Source organism: Oryzias latipes, chromosome 1 (assembly GCF_053564925.1).
Source record: "Oryzias latipes strain Hd-rR chromosome 1, Olatipes_Hd-rR_3.1".
Taxonomy (NCBI): Eukaryota; Metazoa; Chordata; class Actinopteri; order Beloniformes; family Adrianichthyidae; genus Oryzias; species Oryzias latipes.
In genome coordinates, this window is record NC_136237.1 from 42,425,063 (window position 1) to 42,437,861 (window position 12,799).

At 47.6% G+C, this 12,799-nt stretch overlaps 1 protein-coding gene across 2 annotated transcripts in view; it reads left to right on the plus strand.

Moving 5' to 3' along the window:
* LOC101156553 (uncharacterized) overlaps positions 1-12,291 on the plus strand; it is a 29,213-nt gene extending 16,922 nt beyond the window's left edge. The window contains exons 4-5 of one of the 2 annotated variants that reach the window (XM_004065475.5): positions 4,387-4,496; positions 7,202-12,291. In XM_004065475.5, coding sequence (XP_004065523.1) covers positions 4,387-4,496; positions 7,202-7,356 — 265 coding nt within the window. In that variant the 3' untranslated portion in view covers positions 7,357-12,291. Of the gene's footprint in view, positions 1-2,031; positions 2,260-4,386; positions 4,497-7,201 lie in introns of those variants that run through there. The other variant, XM_078948678.1, reaches the window with a different exon arrangement.
* Positions 12,292-12,799: the final 508 nt, after the last annotated feature.

The window sequence follows — 12,799 nt, forward strand, 5'->3', positions numbered from 1 at the left end:
CGTTCATTGGGAGACACCCCAAACCCGTAAGAAACTCCAACAGTTCCTGGGGTTCTCTAATTTCTACCGTCGATTCATTCGGGATTATAATACCATAGCTGCTCCCCTCACGCGGCTCACCTCTACCAATCGCCCCTTCATCTGGGACTCCGCTGCTGATGCCGCTTTCAAACGGCTCAAGACCCTTTTTGTGTCCGCACCCATCCTCATACAACCTGATGTGTCCAAACAATTCATAGTGGAAGTCGATGCCTCGGACTCTGGAGTAGGGGCTGTGTTGTCCCAGCGCGAGGACTGTTCAGGAAAACTCAAACCATGTGCCTTCTTTTCGCGCAAATTGAGCCCTACCGAACAGAATTACGATGTTGGAAATCGTGAATTACTGGCAATCAAGCTTGCGTTGGAAGAATGGCGCCACTGGCTGGAGGGGGCGGAACAACTATTCATCATCTGGACCGACCACAAGAACTTGGCTTATCTTCGCAGTGCTAAACGGCTCAACTCACGCCAGGCCAGATGGTGTTTATTTTTTGACCGCTTCAACTTTGTCATCTCATACCGACCGGGCAGTCGTAACGTCAAGCCGGATGCCTTGTCTCGCAAATACTCCATTACTGAAACCCGCTCAGACTCAACCATTCTGCCTACGTCATGTTTTATAGGTAATCTCACGTGGGAGATAGAAGACAAGGTGCAGCAGGCCCAGAGTGAGATCCCCGCAGGTGTCACCAGCCCTTCGGGCACTCTGTACGTTCCAGACTCCCTCAGGTCCGAAGTCCTCACCTGGGGTCATACCTCCCGTATCGCCTGCCACGGAGGGGTTTATCGCACCATTCGTCTCCTTAAACGTCGTTTCTTCTGGCCCACCTTAGAACGCGATGCTAAGGAGTACATTGCAGCCTGCAGCACGTGTGCCCGTTCCAAGACCTCTAACAGGCCTCCCTCTGGTCTTCTGCAACCCCTGCCAGTCCCAAGCCGTCCCTGGTCCCACATAGCTGTTACGAGTCTTCCACCTTCTCAAGGCCATTCGGTGATACTCACCGTCATTGATCGCTTCTCAGGTGCTTGGCGTCCCAAAATCAATCGGACTGGTCAAGGTTTCTGGTTTGGGCGGAATATGCCCACAACAACCACTCCTCCACCGCCACGGGTTTGTTCCCCTTCGAGGCCTCTCTGGGTTACTCACCCCCTCTGTTTCCTTCTCAGGAATTGGATCTGGCGGTGCCCTCGGTCCAACTCCATCTTCAACGTTGTCGGGACATCTGGCTACAGACCAGGGCCGCTCTCCTCCGTACCGTGGAGAGCAACCGCCAGATAGCCAACCGCCACAGGGGGGTGAGTCCCGAGTATCAACCTGGCCAGAAGGTGTGGTTGTCTTCTCGCAACATTCCCCTCCAGGCTTCGTCCCGTAAACTGTCCCCCAGGTTTATTGGACCCTACACAATTGATCGGGTCATTAACCCATCGTGTGTCAGGCTTCGTCTTCCGGCGGCTCCGCAGATCCATCCCACGTTTCACGTGTCCCAGATCAAACCGGTATCTGAGAGTCCTTTGTGCCCGCCGGCCACTTCCCCACCACCCGCCCGTACCATCGATGGGGCCCCCGCCTTTACAGTCTCTAAGATCTTGGACGTTCGGCGTCGGGGTCGCGGGGTCCAATTCTTGGTGGATTGGGAGGGGTATGGTCCAGAGGAACGCTCGTGGATCTCGCGTTCGCTCATCCTGGACCATACCCTCATTGACGACTTTTATGTTGCCCATCCTGATCGTCGCCCTGGACCGCCTGGTGGCGGTCGTTGAGGGGGGGTACTGTCATGGCCTGTCAGCTACTCCCTCCTCCCCCCTCCTTCCTGTGTTGGACGCGACCAGCTGGATCCACTCACCTCATCTACACCTGCCTTCATAAACTCCTCCAGGATCATCAGCCGGTGCCAGTTCGTTGTTCCTCCTATGGTGCATAGTCTGGTCAGCTCACGTTTTTGTCTCACGCCTCGTTGTCTTAAGCTCATGGTATTTCTCGCTCTGCCTCAGGACGTTAACCTTCTGGATCCTCACCTGGTCGCAGTCCTCCAACGCAGCCGTCACGCCGCATCCAGAAACCTCCAGCCAGCCGCCTCGCCTCGTCTTGGTTCAAGCCTCGCACCTGCCGCTGTTTCCCCTCAAGGAGATTCCAGCTCAAGTTTCCTCCAGTCAGCCCTCGCTCTCTTCCTGGAAGAAAGTCCTGTCAAGATCTGGTTCTGATTAAACCACTGAAACTTACCCTTGTGTCCAAGCCTCTTTCCGGGTTCCAGCATCTGGGTCATTTTTGAACTCACGTCCGAATCATGACAAAACCAACCAACCAGCACAGCTCCAACTCAAACCCCAGCTGCTCCTCAGCCTCTTGCTCTGCTCTCTCTGCATGCCTGCCCCCTTGGTGGAGCCCTCCCCTGACTGAAATACCTGGCAGGTGAACAGAGTGGCAGGTTTGCAGCAAAGAAGCACCAAGGAGACAGAACAGCTGGCTTTTTTCCTTTTTTGTGAAGTTGAAGGTTCTTTTTCTGGTTCTTCACTGATTGTTGCGTAAAATAAACTTTCCAAAAACGTTTGTTTTTCTGGTAACTTTGGGAGCTCGGGGAGGTTTCAGTTTAGCGGTCGTAGCAGACGCTGACATCCTGCTCCCTAAAGTCCCGCTCCGATCATCTTCTGATCCGTTGTCAAGCCGTTCTCAGAGCTCTTTTAATGATGATGATGCCATTTTTAGCAAAAAGCCAAAAGCCTGTGTCATATTTTAGGACATAGTTTCCGCAGAAATTTACTTCTGAGCTGTTGGCATGGGGCAACCCCGCCCCCTTTCCCCAACTCAGTAGTGAGAGCTCAGAGCAGGGAGCCGGCTGAGCGCGTTTTCTACGTCACAGATACGAATGTTTTTCAACAACATTTTCTCGTCTGCTCCTGATTTACTGCAATCAGGATAAAGAAATACTCAGTAATGTCGTGTTGAGCTTGTTTTAGTCTACATATGTCCTCCATAATCAGAAAAAAACCTCATAAACGTGTTAAAAACCCCATTTTGGTTGGAGTGGGTCTTTAGGAAGGTGGCAGATGTATGTAAGACGGAGGCGAAGGGCTTGACCTGCTCTAAGAGTGAGTCAGAGACGGATGTGGAGGACAGAATCCTGTACTTTAACAAAAGAACATTTCCTTTAGAATCATGAAGTAAAATGGAAATAATGTGTGTTTTTTTTCTGTGTAGCCTGGTACCAAGTGGCCCGCAGACTGGTCCTGGTACCGTTTTATGGCCTAAAGAGTGGGGACCACTGTCTTATAGAACTTTCTTGTGTTTTCCTGACTACCAGAAAAAGAAATGTTTTTAAATCCACCAAAAACTACAGTTCCCAGAGCTCCGCCCCTTCACGTTTGGCGTCAAACGCCCCAGGTCCTCTGTATTACCAGAAGGATTTTTCAGCCGTTTGCAGTAGTTGGGAAATATTCAGGTTAACAAATGTCCTCTACTGAAGACACATTAGCATAGTCAAGAGGATATTCTTTGTCCAAATAAGTGAGCATTTTCTAAAGCTAGCTAGCTCATCTTTTTTACAGATTTACTGCAGGCAAAGCGGCGTAGAAAGAAGCCAAACCAATGAAGTTCTTTCCTGGCATCTTCTCCCTAGCAGAACTACATAAAACTATCATGGGTACATAAATAGAAAAGGAAAATATGAACAGCACAAAGGCAGACCTCGAGGTCGTCTTAGGTAAAAAAAAAAAATCTGTTGCGACCCTCAGCAGAGGCTTTTATTGCAGGAACGCGCTGATTATTTTTGAAGTATTCCTTTTTGTGGTTGGACCATTGTGATGCAGACGCTGCTTTTTCGTATTCCACTTCCCAGACAACCATTGAATAAGCCAACTTTGTTACATAAAGACGTCTAACAAAAAGTTTTCCCCATTCAATCTCCGTCTCTTCAGAGTTTTCATTTGCTCCCTTTTGTTTGGTGAAGGTGAAGCCCTCCAGCCTGGCAAATAAAGAACCGGTGTGCAACCCTGTTCAATGTCACCGTTTTGTTGAACCGAGCGTTTAATTTATGCCACAAGGACTTCAGAAAACTAAAACATGTTGTTCAGGCAGAACCGTGCCCTTTTAGCAGCGGCAGGTCTTCGGCTGTTTGTGGGACCAAATGATTTCAGCAGATGTTGCCTCCTGAAACCGCTGTCCTGTTTCTCAGACCTCCGTCTGTGTGGAGACGATGACCTTGCTGACACTCAAGTAGCAGTTGCTTTAGCTCAAAGGCTCCAGTCTTCGCCGTGGAACTAAAATTCCCTCGTTCTCCTGCCACCCACCTCTGGATGGCTTTTTGTTGGAGGCTAATTGAACTTTCTCCCGTTAACGGATGTTTGCTTCAGGTATGAAGGCGACTTTGTGCAGGGGAAGTTCCAGGGCGTCGGCGTCTTCACTCGCTTCGATGGGATGAAGTTCGAAGGCGAGTTTAAGCGCGGCTGTGTGGACGGATACGGTGAGGCTTCGCACCACATCAACCGTCTGTTCTGATGTTCAACACTCTTATCTTGCTAAACTGTTGTCGCTACCTAAGATGCTAAACAAAACATCTCTGATCTACGTCTTTAGCTGCATGTTAGCCTGGAGGCTAGCAGGTAGTAGAGACGAGTCCAACATCTCTTCTACAGAACAAAGAAAACAACTGAAGAGCAACATGTAAACAACCGCTCTCATTGGTGTTTGGTCTCTAGCCTAAAGCCAACGGCTTCTCCAGGCTAAAAGCTAACGCTAGCAGCTGCAGGGACTTCACACATTGACCGTCTCTGAGAGCCGGACAGTGTGATCCACAGAAAATGCTTTATTCCGGCTCAAACCAAATGAAGTCAATTCAACCGACATTTTTCACAATATGGGCGCCGCCATATTGGAGCCAGACGTTGTCAGTCCGAGTTGGTCTGAGTCAACGTTTCCATGGCAACCACTCTTGTCAAGTGAGTGAGCTTGATGGAAGGCCACACCCCCTACCACCTAAAACAATCTGTCAATCAAACCTTTTGAACTTTGGATCTGGGGCTTTATAACTTATTCCACAGAAAAAAAATATCATGAAAAAAGTGCAGAAGAAGGAATCCAGTAAAACAGACAAAAGCAGATTTAAATTCATGTCCAGAACCTAACGGAGAACCAGATTTCTGCTCTCTGTCTGTTTCTCTGTGACATTTTCTGTTCTATTTGCTGTACAAAGAACTCAGAACCCCGTCTTTATCCACGGCCTAAGCCCTTCGGTTTGCTGCTTTAGAACCATCGTCTTATTTCTGGTTCATTTCTTTGTTTGTGAAGTTGTCCAGCAGCTGAGTAAACGGATCCGAGCTGAGAGCCTCTGGCGTTCGTCACATTACTGTGTCCGTACAGGTCTGACTACCTGCAGACAGCTGGTCCCACCTGTAAGGACAGGTGGGACTTTCGCCGAAGCATAACCCCGTCTAAGGTATTTTGTCCTCCACCTGCTGATCTTTTTATAGTAGCCCCTGGACTGGAGGGCGCTGACAGTTTCCCGCGTTCATTAATGGAATCCTAACAAAAAGATCAATTTGGCAGCCTGGTCTCACTCAATGAGCTTTAATAGATTTTCACCTTCAGGTGTGATTTTTAATCCTAATTTCATACACACACGGGGAGGAACTCGGTGTGACGGCGCCTCCTCTTCTTTGTTCTGCTTCTATACAGGTATTGTTTAAACTATATTGAACAGTGAAAAGTGCTAATTGGCCCGAAGCTCCTGTGCGTCTGGGCTCCGAGTCTCTGGAGGTAATCAACACGTTTTTATTTGAGGCTGCTGGGTGGTGAGGGCGGATCAACGTGTCACTGTGACAACTGGCTGATATTTGTGCCTTTAAAAATAGAGACGGAACGTACAGATTCTCTGCCATGTAGGAAGCAGACGCCGGAGCTCAGCCTGATGAAAATGAAGGGCTTCATTCATAGGAGAACGTTTCACAGGAGGCGGCTCGCAAACAAGAACGCAAAGATGTATGAGGGAAATGAAAGTAAGAAAATGGAGTTCTGGATGATGGAGGACATAAACACATCATTTAAGGTGAACGCTGCATTTCTGAGTGTGTCTTTATTCAAACTGTTGTGAATCAGGAGCAGACAAAAAGATCGTATTTGTGACATAGAAAATACGGTGGGCGGGGCCACAAGCTCCCTGCTCCGCCCCATTCTGATGCAGACAAACAGATCCATGACAGTCTTTGTTTTCCTGGTCTGAGCTGGAATCTGGATCAGAACCGGACGATCTTTCTGCCGTTTTTGTTGCGTCGCTAATTTCAGCGTTGGGGTTTGAGGGGCTGTAAGCTAGCGGGAGAGAGTTTAAACGAAGGGATGATGGGAGATGAGGGTGGGCTTACTCCACACCAGCAGTCCCATCCATAACTCAGAGGTGAATTTCTAATGAACGCCTGCCGCCCTGCAGAGACTATGTCCTAGAAAATGTCAGCTTTTTTTTTTTTCAATCGGCTAAAAGTGGCGTCATTACAACCAGAAACCAGTGGGAACACTTTGACAATAGACCAGAAGATCGTCAGAGAGGGACTGTAAACAGAAACGATCTTTTTTGGACACTTCCTATTTACTTCCTGTCTGCAGCTTTGGTTTAAACAAAAAAGGCGACATTAGATTCTAAATTTTGAGACGTTTAGACCTTTTAGGATATTTGAAAGTCCTTAACAAACAGGAAGCCCTAAAACGTGGAGTTTAATACATTACTTTGGTTGTTTATTTGATTTGATTTTGTGGTTAATCTTAATAAATCTTCCTAAAGTGACAAACAAATCCACACATTCCAGGACGAATGTACATTTAGGTATCTATAGACAGAACCATGAAACTGGTGATGCTGTTTTGTTTTTTATTTTGGTTTGTTCTGCAGGTTTTAAGTCAAATCTCTGAATTTCCTGTTAAAGTTGCTGCAGCTTCATCTGTGGGTCTGAAGCCTTCGGCAGAAAAACCCGGATGTGAACCTTCGGCGGCGCTCAGACGCCAAAAATGTCCTTTTAGGGGCTTTATGTGGCCGTCTACCCAGAACCTGCTGGAGTCCCGGCGGTTGCCAGGCAACTTTTCCCTAAAGATATCTATGGATTCAGCCCCCCCCCCCATCGGGCAGCAAATCTGTTTCCCTAAAGCCTTCGGTTCTGACGGGGGCCCTGTGTCTGTGTGCAGGTCTCCTGACGTTCGCCGACGCCGCCCGTGGCAGAGGGGGGGGCAGCCACGAAGGTCTGTTTGAGAGCAGCCAGCTGGCGAGGAGGGGGAGCAGTCACGGAGCCGTCCAGAGGGCGCAAGCGGCCGCCGCCACGGCCCGAGCCCTGGCCATGTGACCCCCCACATAGGACGTGGGTTTCCCTCCCCAGGACAGAAACTGAACAGAGCCACCGCATCGGGGTCAGCCGGGCCGCTCACTCTAAACCGCCGGTGCTAAACTGATTCTGGAGAACCCGACCAAACTCTGGAGCTGAAGGGAGCGCCGGAACCGGTCCTGAGAGGACTGATGTGGTGGTTTTTATGGTCCAAAGGTCCCACTTTAGAAAAGCTGAACCCCATCCCGACTGCAGAACCCTCAGGATTTACATTCCAGTCTGGAGTTTCATCCCTTTAGAGACGAGAAAAAGTTTTTTTTTAAGACAAAAGTCAGAGTGGAATTATAGAAAAGAGTTTGAATGAAATCATTTGATACTAAAACATTCCAAAAGGTTTGGCTAAAGTTTGAATATTACTCTGACAAAAGAATGAAATGAGATTTTTGGTTAAATTCAGATCTATTCTTCATACGAAAAACAGCTTGGCTCATAATAATGAATAATTCAGACTGTAATTAGACAAATATGTTATTTTTAGATGAATTATGATTGTGAAAATAAACACCTTGCAGTACTTCAGCATCTATCTCTGTATTATAATCAAAGTTTTTATTAAATAAACACAGATAGTTGCTCATCACAGTTTACTGAATGATTCTAATCTTAATCCTTTAAGGTAAAAAGCTTTCAAATGACGAGTTTAATTAGGCGAAAAGCTCGTTAGGACCTGGTCAGACTGTGGATCACCACATCAGCTCCTCTGGATCTCCTGCCTCCTCCCTCATGACTCCTCCTCCCTCCAGACTCTGACCTCTGTCTGCAGTTTCCCTTCACGCCGTGCCGTCTGAGCTCACAGAGCGGCAGGGCCGTCCTCCTCAGTGCCAACCACGCAGTGCCAACAGGCGGCGGCGGCTGATCCCGAGCGAGTGGCTCATCGTGGGAGGGGGTGGAGGATGGGGGGATGCTGGAGGATGGAAGCGCCGGCGTTGTGCAGGCGGCAGTAATGAGTGCAATTTCGGTGTTGGAGGTGCAATTTGATAATAACGTGCAATTTCTGCCTGAGAGCAAGATTTCCCTTCCACCGGCTTTTAGATTCAGAGAGGAGCAGCCGGCGGCTGTAAACGGCAGGAAAAGCCTTTGCAGGTTTCAGAGACGATCATCCAATAACGGCTTGTTTGGATGTTGACTCTGCTCTCTTTGTGTGTGGAAGTGCATGTCAGCGGGAACTCGATTGGAAATGATGTCTCTTTTTATGAGAAATTTGGGTTGTTTTTCGTAACTTCCATTTAAAAAACAAAAAGAGTGTTTCTGCAGGTAAGCTGCTTTTTGCACCTCCCAAACCCCCAACACCCCCTGCCTGAAGCGTGTGGTGAGACAGTTCACACGTGCACTGTGCCCGATGGGATTCTGTCTGTCCGTGTAATGAAACCGGTGTGTGCATGTGTGTGTGTTGGGGGGAGGGAGTAATGCTGTGGGGGGTTTAAATGGGAGATGGGTTTAATTGTCTGATTGGTGTCTTTCTTGGAGAATGATTCATTTAGGATGTGGTTTCAGGCTCATGTCCTCCCTGCTGACCAATTTGACTGGAGAAAGTGGTTGAGGTTTGTCACACCTTTTAATTGGCTCTGGGAGCAGAGGCGGCGCCGTTAAACGCCTTTGGCGAGGTGTTTGTTTCCTCCTCTGATCCGCCCACGTCGATGTTTGTCTGTAAAATCATGTGTTTGCCGGTTTTTCTCGTGGTCTTAAAAATCGAGCATCGTGAACCCTTTAAAAAAAAAAAAACGCCTTAAAGCTCAACTTGAACAGCTGCCGGACACTTGGAAACATGTTGGTTCTGCTTCAGTTCAGTTTGTTGATCGGATCTGTGATGGAGGACGCCCAAGAACGTCTGCAGGTTTCCGTTTCCTCAGGTTAACAAAAGCCTTCTTCCCACTGAACGGTCCGGTCCAGTACCTTCCAGTCCAGTAGGGCTCAGTCCAGTAGGGTCCGGTCCAGTACAGTCCAGTATAGTACAGTCTAGTCCAATAAGGTCCGGTCCAGTACTGTCCAGTTCATTAGGGTCCAGTTCAGTAGGGTCCGGTCCAGTACTGTCCAGTCCAGTACAGTAGGGTTCGGTCCAATAGGGTCCGGTCCAGTAATGTCCAGTCCAGTAGGGTCCGGTCCAGTACAGTCCAGTATAGTACAGTCTAGTCCAATAAGGTCCGGTCCAGTACTGTCCAGTTCATTAGGGTCCAGTTCAGTAGGGTCCGGTCCAGTACTGTCCAGTCCAGTACAGTAGGGTTCGGTCCAATAGGGTCCGGTCCAGTAATGTCCAGTCCAGTAGGGTCCGGTCCAGTACAGTCCAGTATAGTACAGTCTAGTCCAATAAGGTCCGGTCCAGTACTGTCCAGTTCATTAGGGTCCAGTTCAGTAGGGTCCGGTCCAGTACTGTCCAGTCCAGTACAGTAGGGTTCGGTCCAATAGGGTCCCGTCCAGTACTGTCCAGTTCATTAGGGTCCAGTTCAGTACGGTCCAGTCCAGTGGGGTTCGGTCCAGGACTGGCTAGTCCAGTACAGTCCACTCCAGTATGGTACAGTACAGTACTGTCCGGTTCAGTACAGTTCAGTACTGTATAGTCCAGTCCAGTACAGTCCAGTCTATTACGGTCCAGTCCAGTACTGTCCGGTTACCTATACTTTGTTTCGGAAGTGGACAACTGAAGGTGGCTGTGCGAGCCTCAAGTCAACTGCAAGACACACCTGCAGCCACTCCTTTCTACAACCCTCTACACCGCGGATCCGGATGACCCATACAGTTCCCGTTCCCCCCCACCCCCACCCCCTGAGGAGGTGGGTGTGACTAAAGTCTTTAAATGAACCCAATGTGAATCTTCTTCAGAGCTTTTATTTTTGAGCTGCTGTGTCCATCGGGATAAAAAAGCCACATTTTAAAATCTACTTTTTATTTCCATAAAGTAGAAATCCGTTTCTTCATCTGAACATTATGGATTACCTGAGACGTTCTTAACAGTGCTATTAAAGGCGTTCAGGCTTTTGTTAATCAACATGAAAGTAAATTAAGAGTAAAACTGAAAGAAAACCCTTGAAGGTCATTGATTTGGTTTTAAAATCCTCATTTCGTTCAGCAGGACCTGTTGCTTCATTCAGGTTTTCCAGCTTTTGTGCCCAACAGAAAAGTCTGAACATGTGTTTGTTTCTCTAAAACACAAAGGAGGATTTTTATTTTTGTTCATTAGTTGGAATGAACGCCTGATCAAAAACCTTTTCAACTGTGCTTTTGTACTTTCAAAGCCTTCTGAGTGTTTTTCTCCCCCTTTTCTACTAAACTGTGATCCTTTGGTTTGATGCTTTCAGAACCTCATCAGGAAGTTTTGTGCCAAGTTTTAAAGAAGTGTTAAGGTCCCACATCATCCAGGTGTCAGTCTTTTATTCGGAAATCCGGTTTTTTTATGTCACTTTCAAACCTGAAACTAGTGATAATCTGACATTCACACTTTAGAAATGTGGTATAATTGGACTTATTAGTGTGTTCACGTTGGCATTCAGTGGTTGTCACATTCTGAGGCATTTCTGTTCATATTAACCACAAATTCGTTCACGTGACCGGCAGCGTGAAACAGCAGGCTGTGAGCGGAACCATATGTGTCCTTTGTGTAGAAAATATCCAGAGATCTTTCATTCCAGCATCAATACTTTACTGTATTTGAAATTTCCAGAAATTCTTCCATTTTTAAGCAGATATGTTTGGACACCATCTCAAGTTTTGTTCAAATTCAAGTTTAGGGTGTAAACTTAAAACTTAAAGTAAACGACATACGACTCAAACGCATTTTTCACTTTTTAAACAAAAATATTCAGAGAACTTGTTCCGCCTAACTTTGGTATATTTAAGTCATTGACTGTATCTGAGAACTGGACTGAGTGGCCCCTCCCCCCTGGCGTTCCAAACAGGAAGTGGCTCCAAGAAGCCAAAATCCCACCGACTTCTTTGGAGAAATAAACAGCTGTTCCTCCGTCGTTCTGTTGGTCAGAAGAACCGTTCTGGATCTGATACTTTTTTTAACATCTTCTTGACAATCCGCATTTTTCTATGATACTTTTTTCTGTAGTTGAAGTTATTCAAGTTATTAACTGACCAATCAGATGTCTCAGTAAAAGTAGGTGTAGCCTGGCGGCCCCCACGTCCAACGTTCAAAACGTTTGACAGATTTCGTGTAGCCCACTTTAAAGTGTTAGGGGTGTGGCCTTCCAACAAGCTCATCCCTGATTAGTGAGAGGGGTTACCATGCAAATGTTGACTCAGACTGACTCAGACCAATCACTGCTAACCGACAACGTCTGGCTCCAACATGGCGGCGTCTGTGTCGTGGAAAAAGGGCGACTGAATTTCGTTGGAGCTGGAATAAACCATTTTCTATGGATGACGGCACACTCAGTCCAGGTTTCAGACACAGTCAATGATTTAGATAATAACCACAGTAAAATGGGGGCGGGGTTCTTTATTTGAGGTGTCATTATCCAATTGGGAGCTCAGTGAGGATCTCGTGTTTTGGTGTGAAATTCTTGTGAAACGGATGTTTTTGATGATGAACTTCTTTATACTTTGAAGCTCAACGGTAAAAATGAGTGAAATGAGTCGATCCTTAGGTTCTTTCTTCTCTTTGGAGCTGAAAGATGACCTTAAAGATCCCATAAAGAATTTTCTTTCTGTCCTGAAGAGCGTTCCTGATCACAGCTCCCATCCAGCCATGAAACGGACCGGTCCAGAACCGACCTCCCTGAACCTTTTGTCTTCAGGTGAACTCACCTGGATAATGTGGGACTTTCTGACTGTGTTGTGTATTTGTGGCAGCTTTCAGCATCGGTGCACGGTTGTTGTGGGAAAAAGCCATACACTGTTTTGTTGTAACTGTTGATGTCTTTGATATCCTGAAAGACAATAAAGAGGCGGACGGTGGCTGTGTGCGGTGGATGCGGCGAGCGCTGCTGGGCGCAGACACATGCGGGCGGGTTGAACTCTGACCACACACCTCGCAGGTCCGATGATTATTTGTGGAAGTCGGTTGTCGGAAACCCCTCCCCCAGCCCGCTCTGCTTCCCTGTCACTAAAATAGCTTAAGGTGTGTTTAGGTTGGACTTTAACCTCGCCGCCTGTTCGTCTCCTTGGCAACCGTCCAGAGTTCCCTTAATTTGTATCATCTCAATCCTAAGTGCTGCGAGCAGTTTTTCCTGTTTGGCCCTAATCATAGCGCCTGTTGCCATGGCGAAGGATTCAAATATGCTCTGCAGATCGTCTTCACCTATCAAATCAGAAGTGGCAGATGTATGCATTCTTTTATTCCTTCCCTTCAAGCGAATCCCGGCCCGGTCTCCATTTATTTGAAGACTTTGGTGAAGTCGGTTTGTCCAGCAGGAGGGATTCCCTCCTTTCCGTTCTACGCCTCCCTTAAGGACAGGCGAGGCTT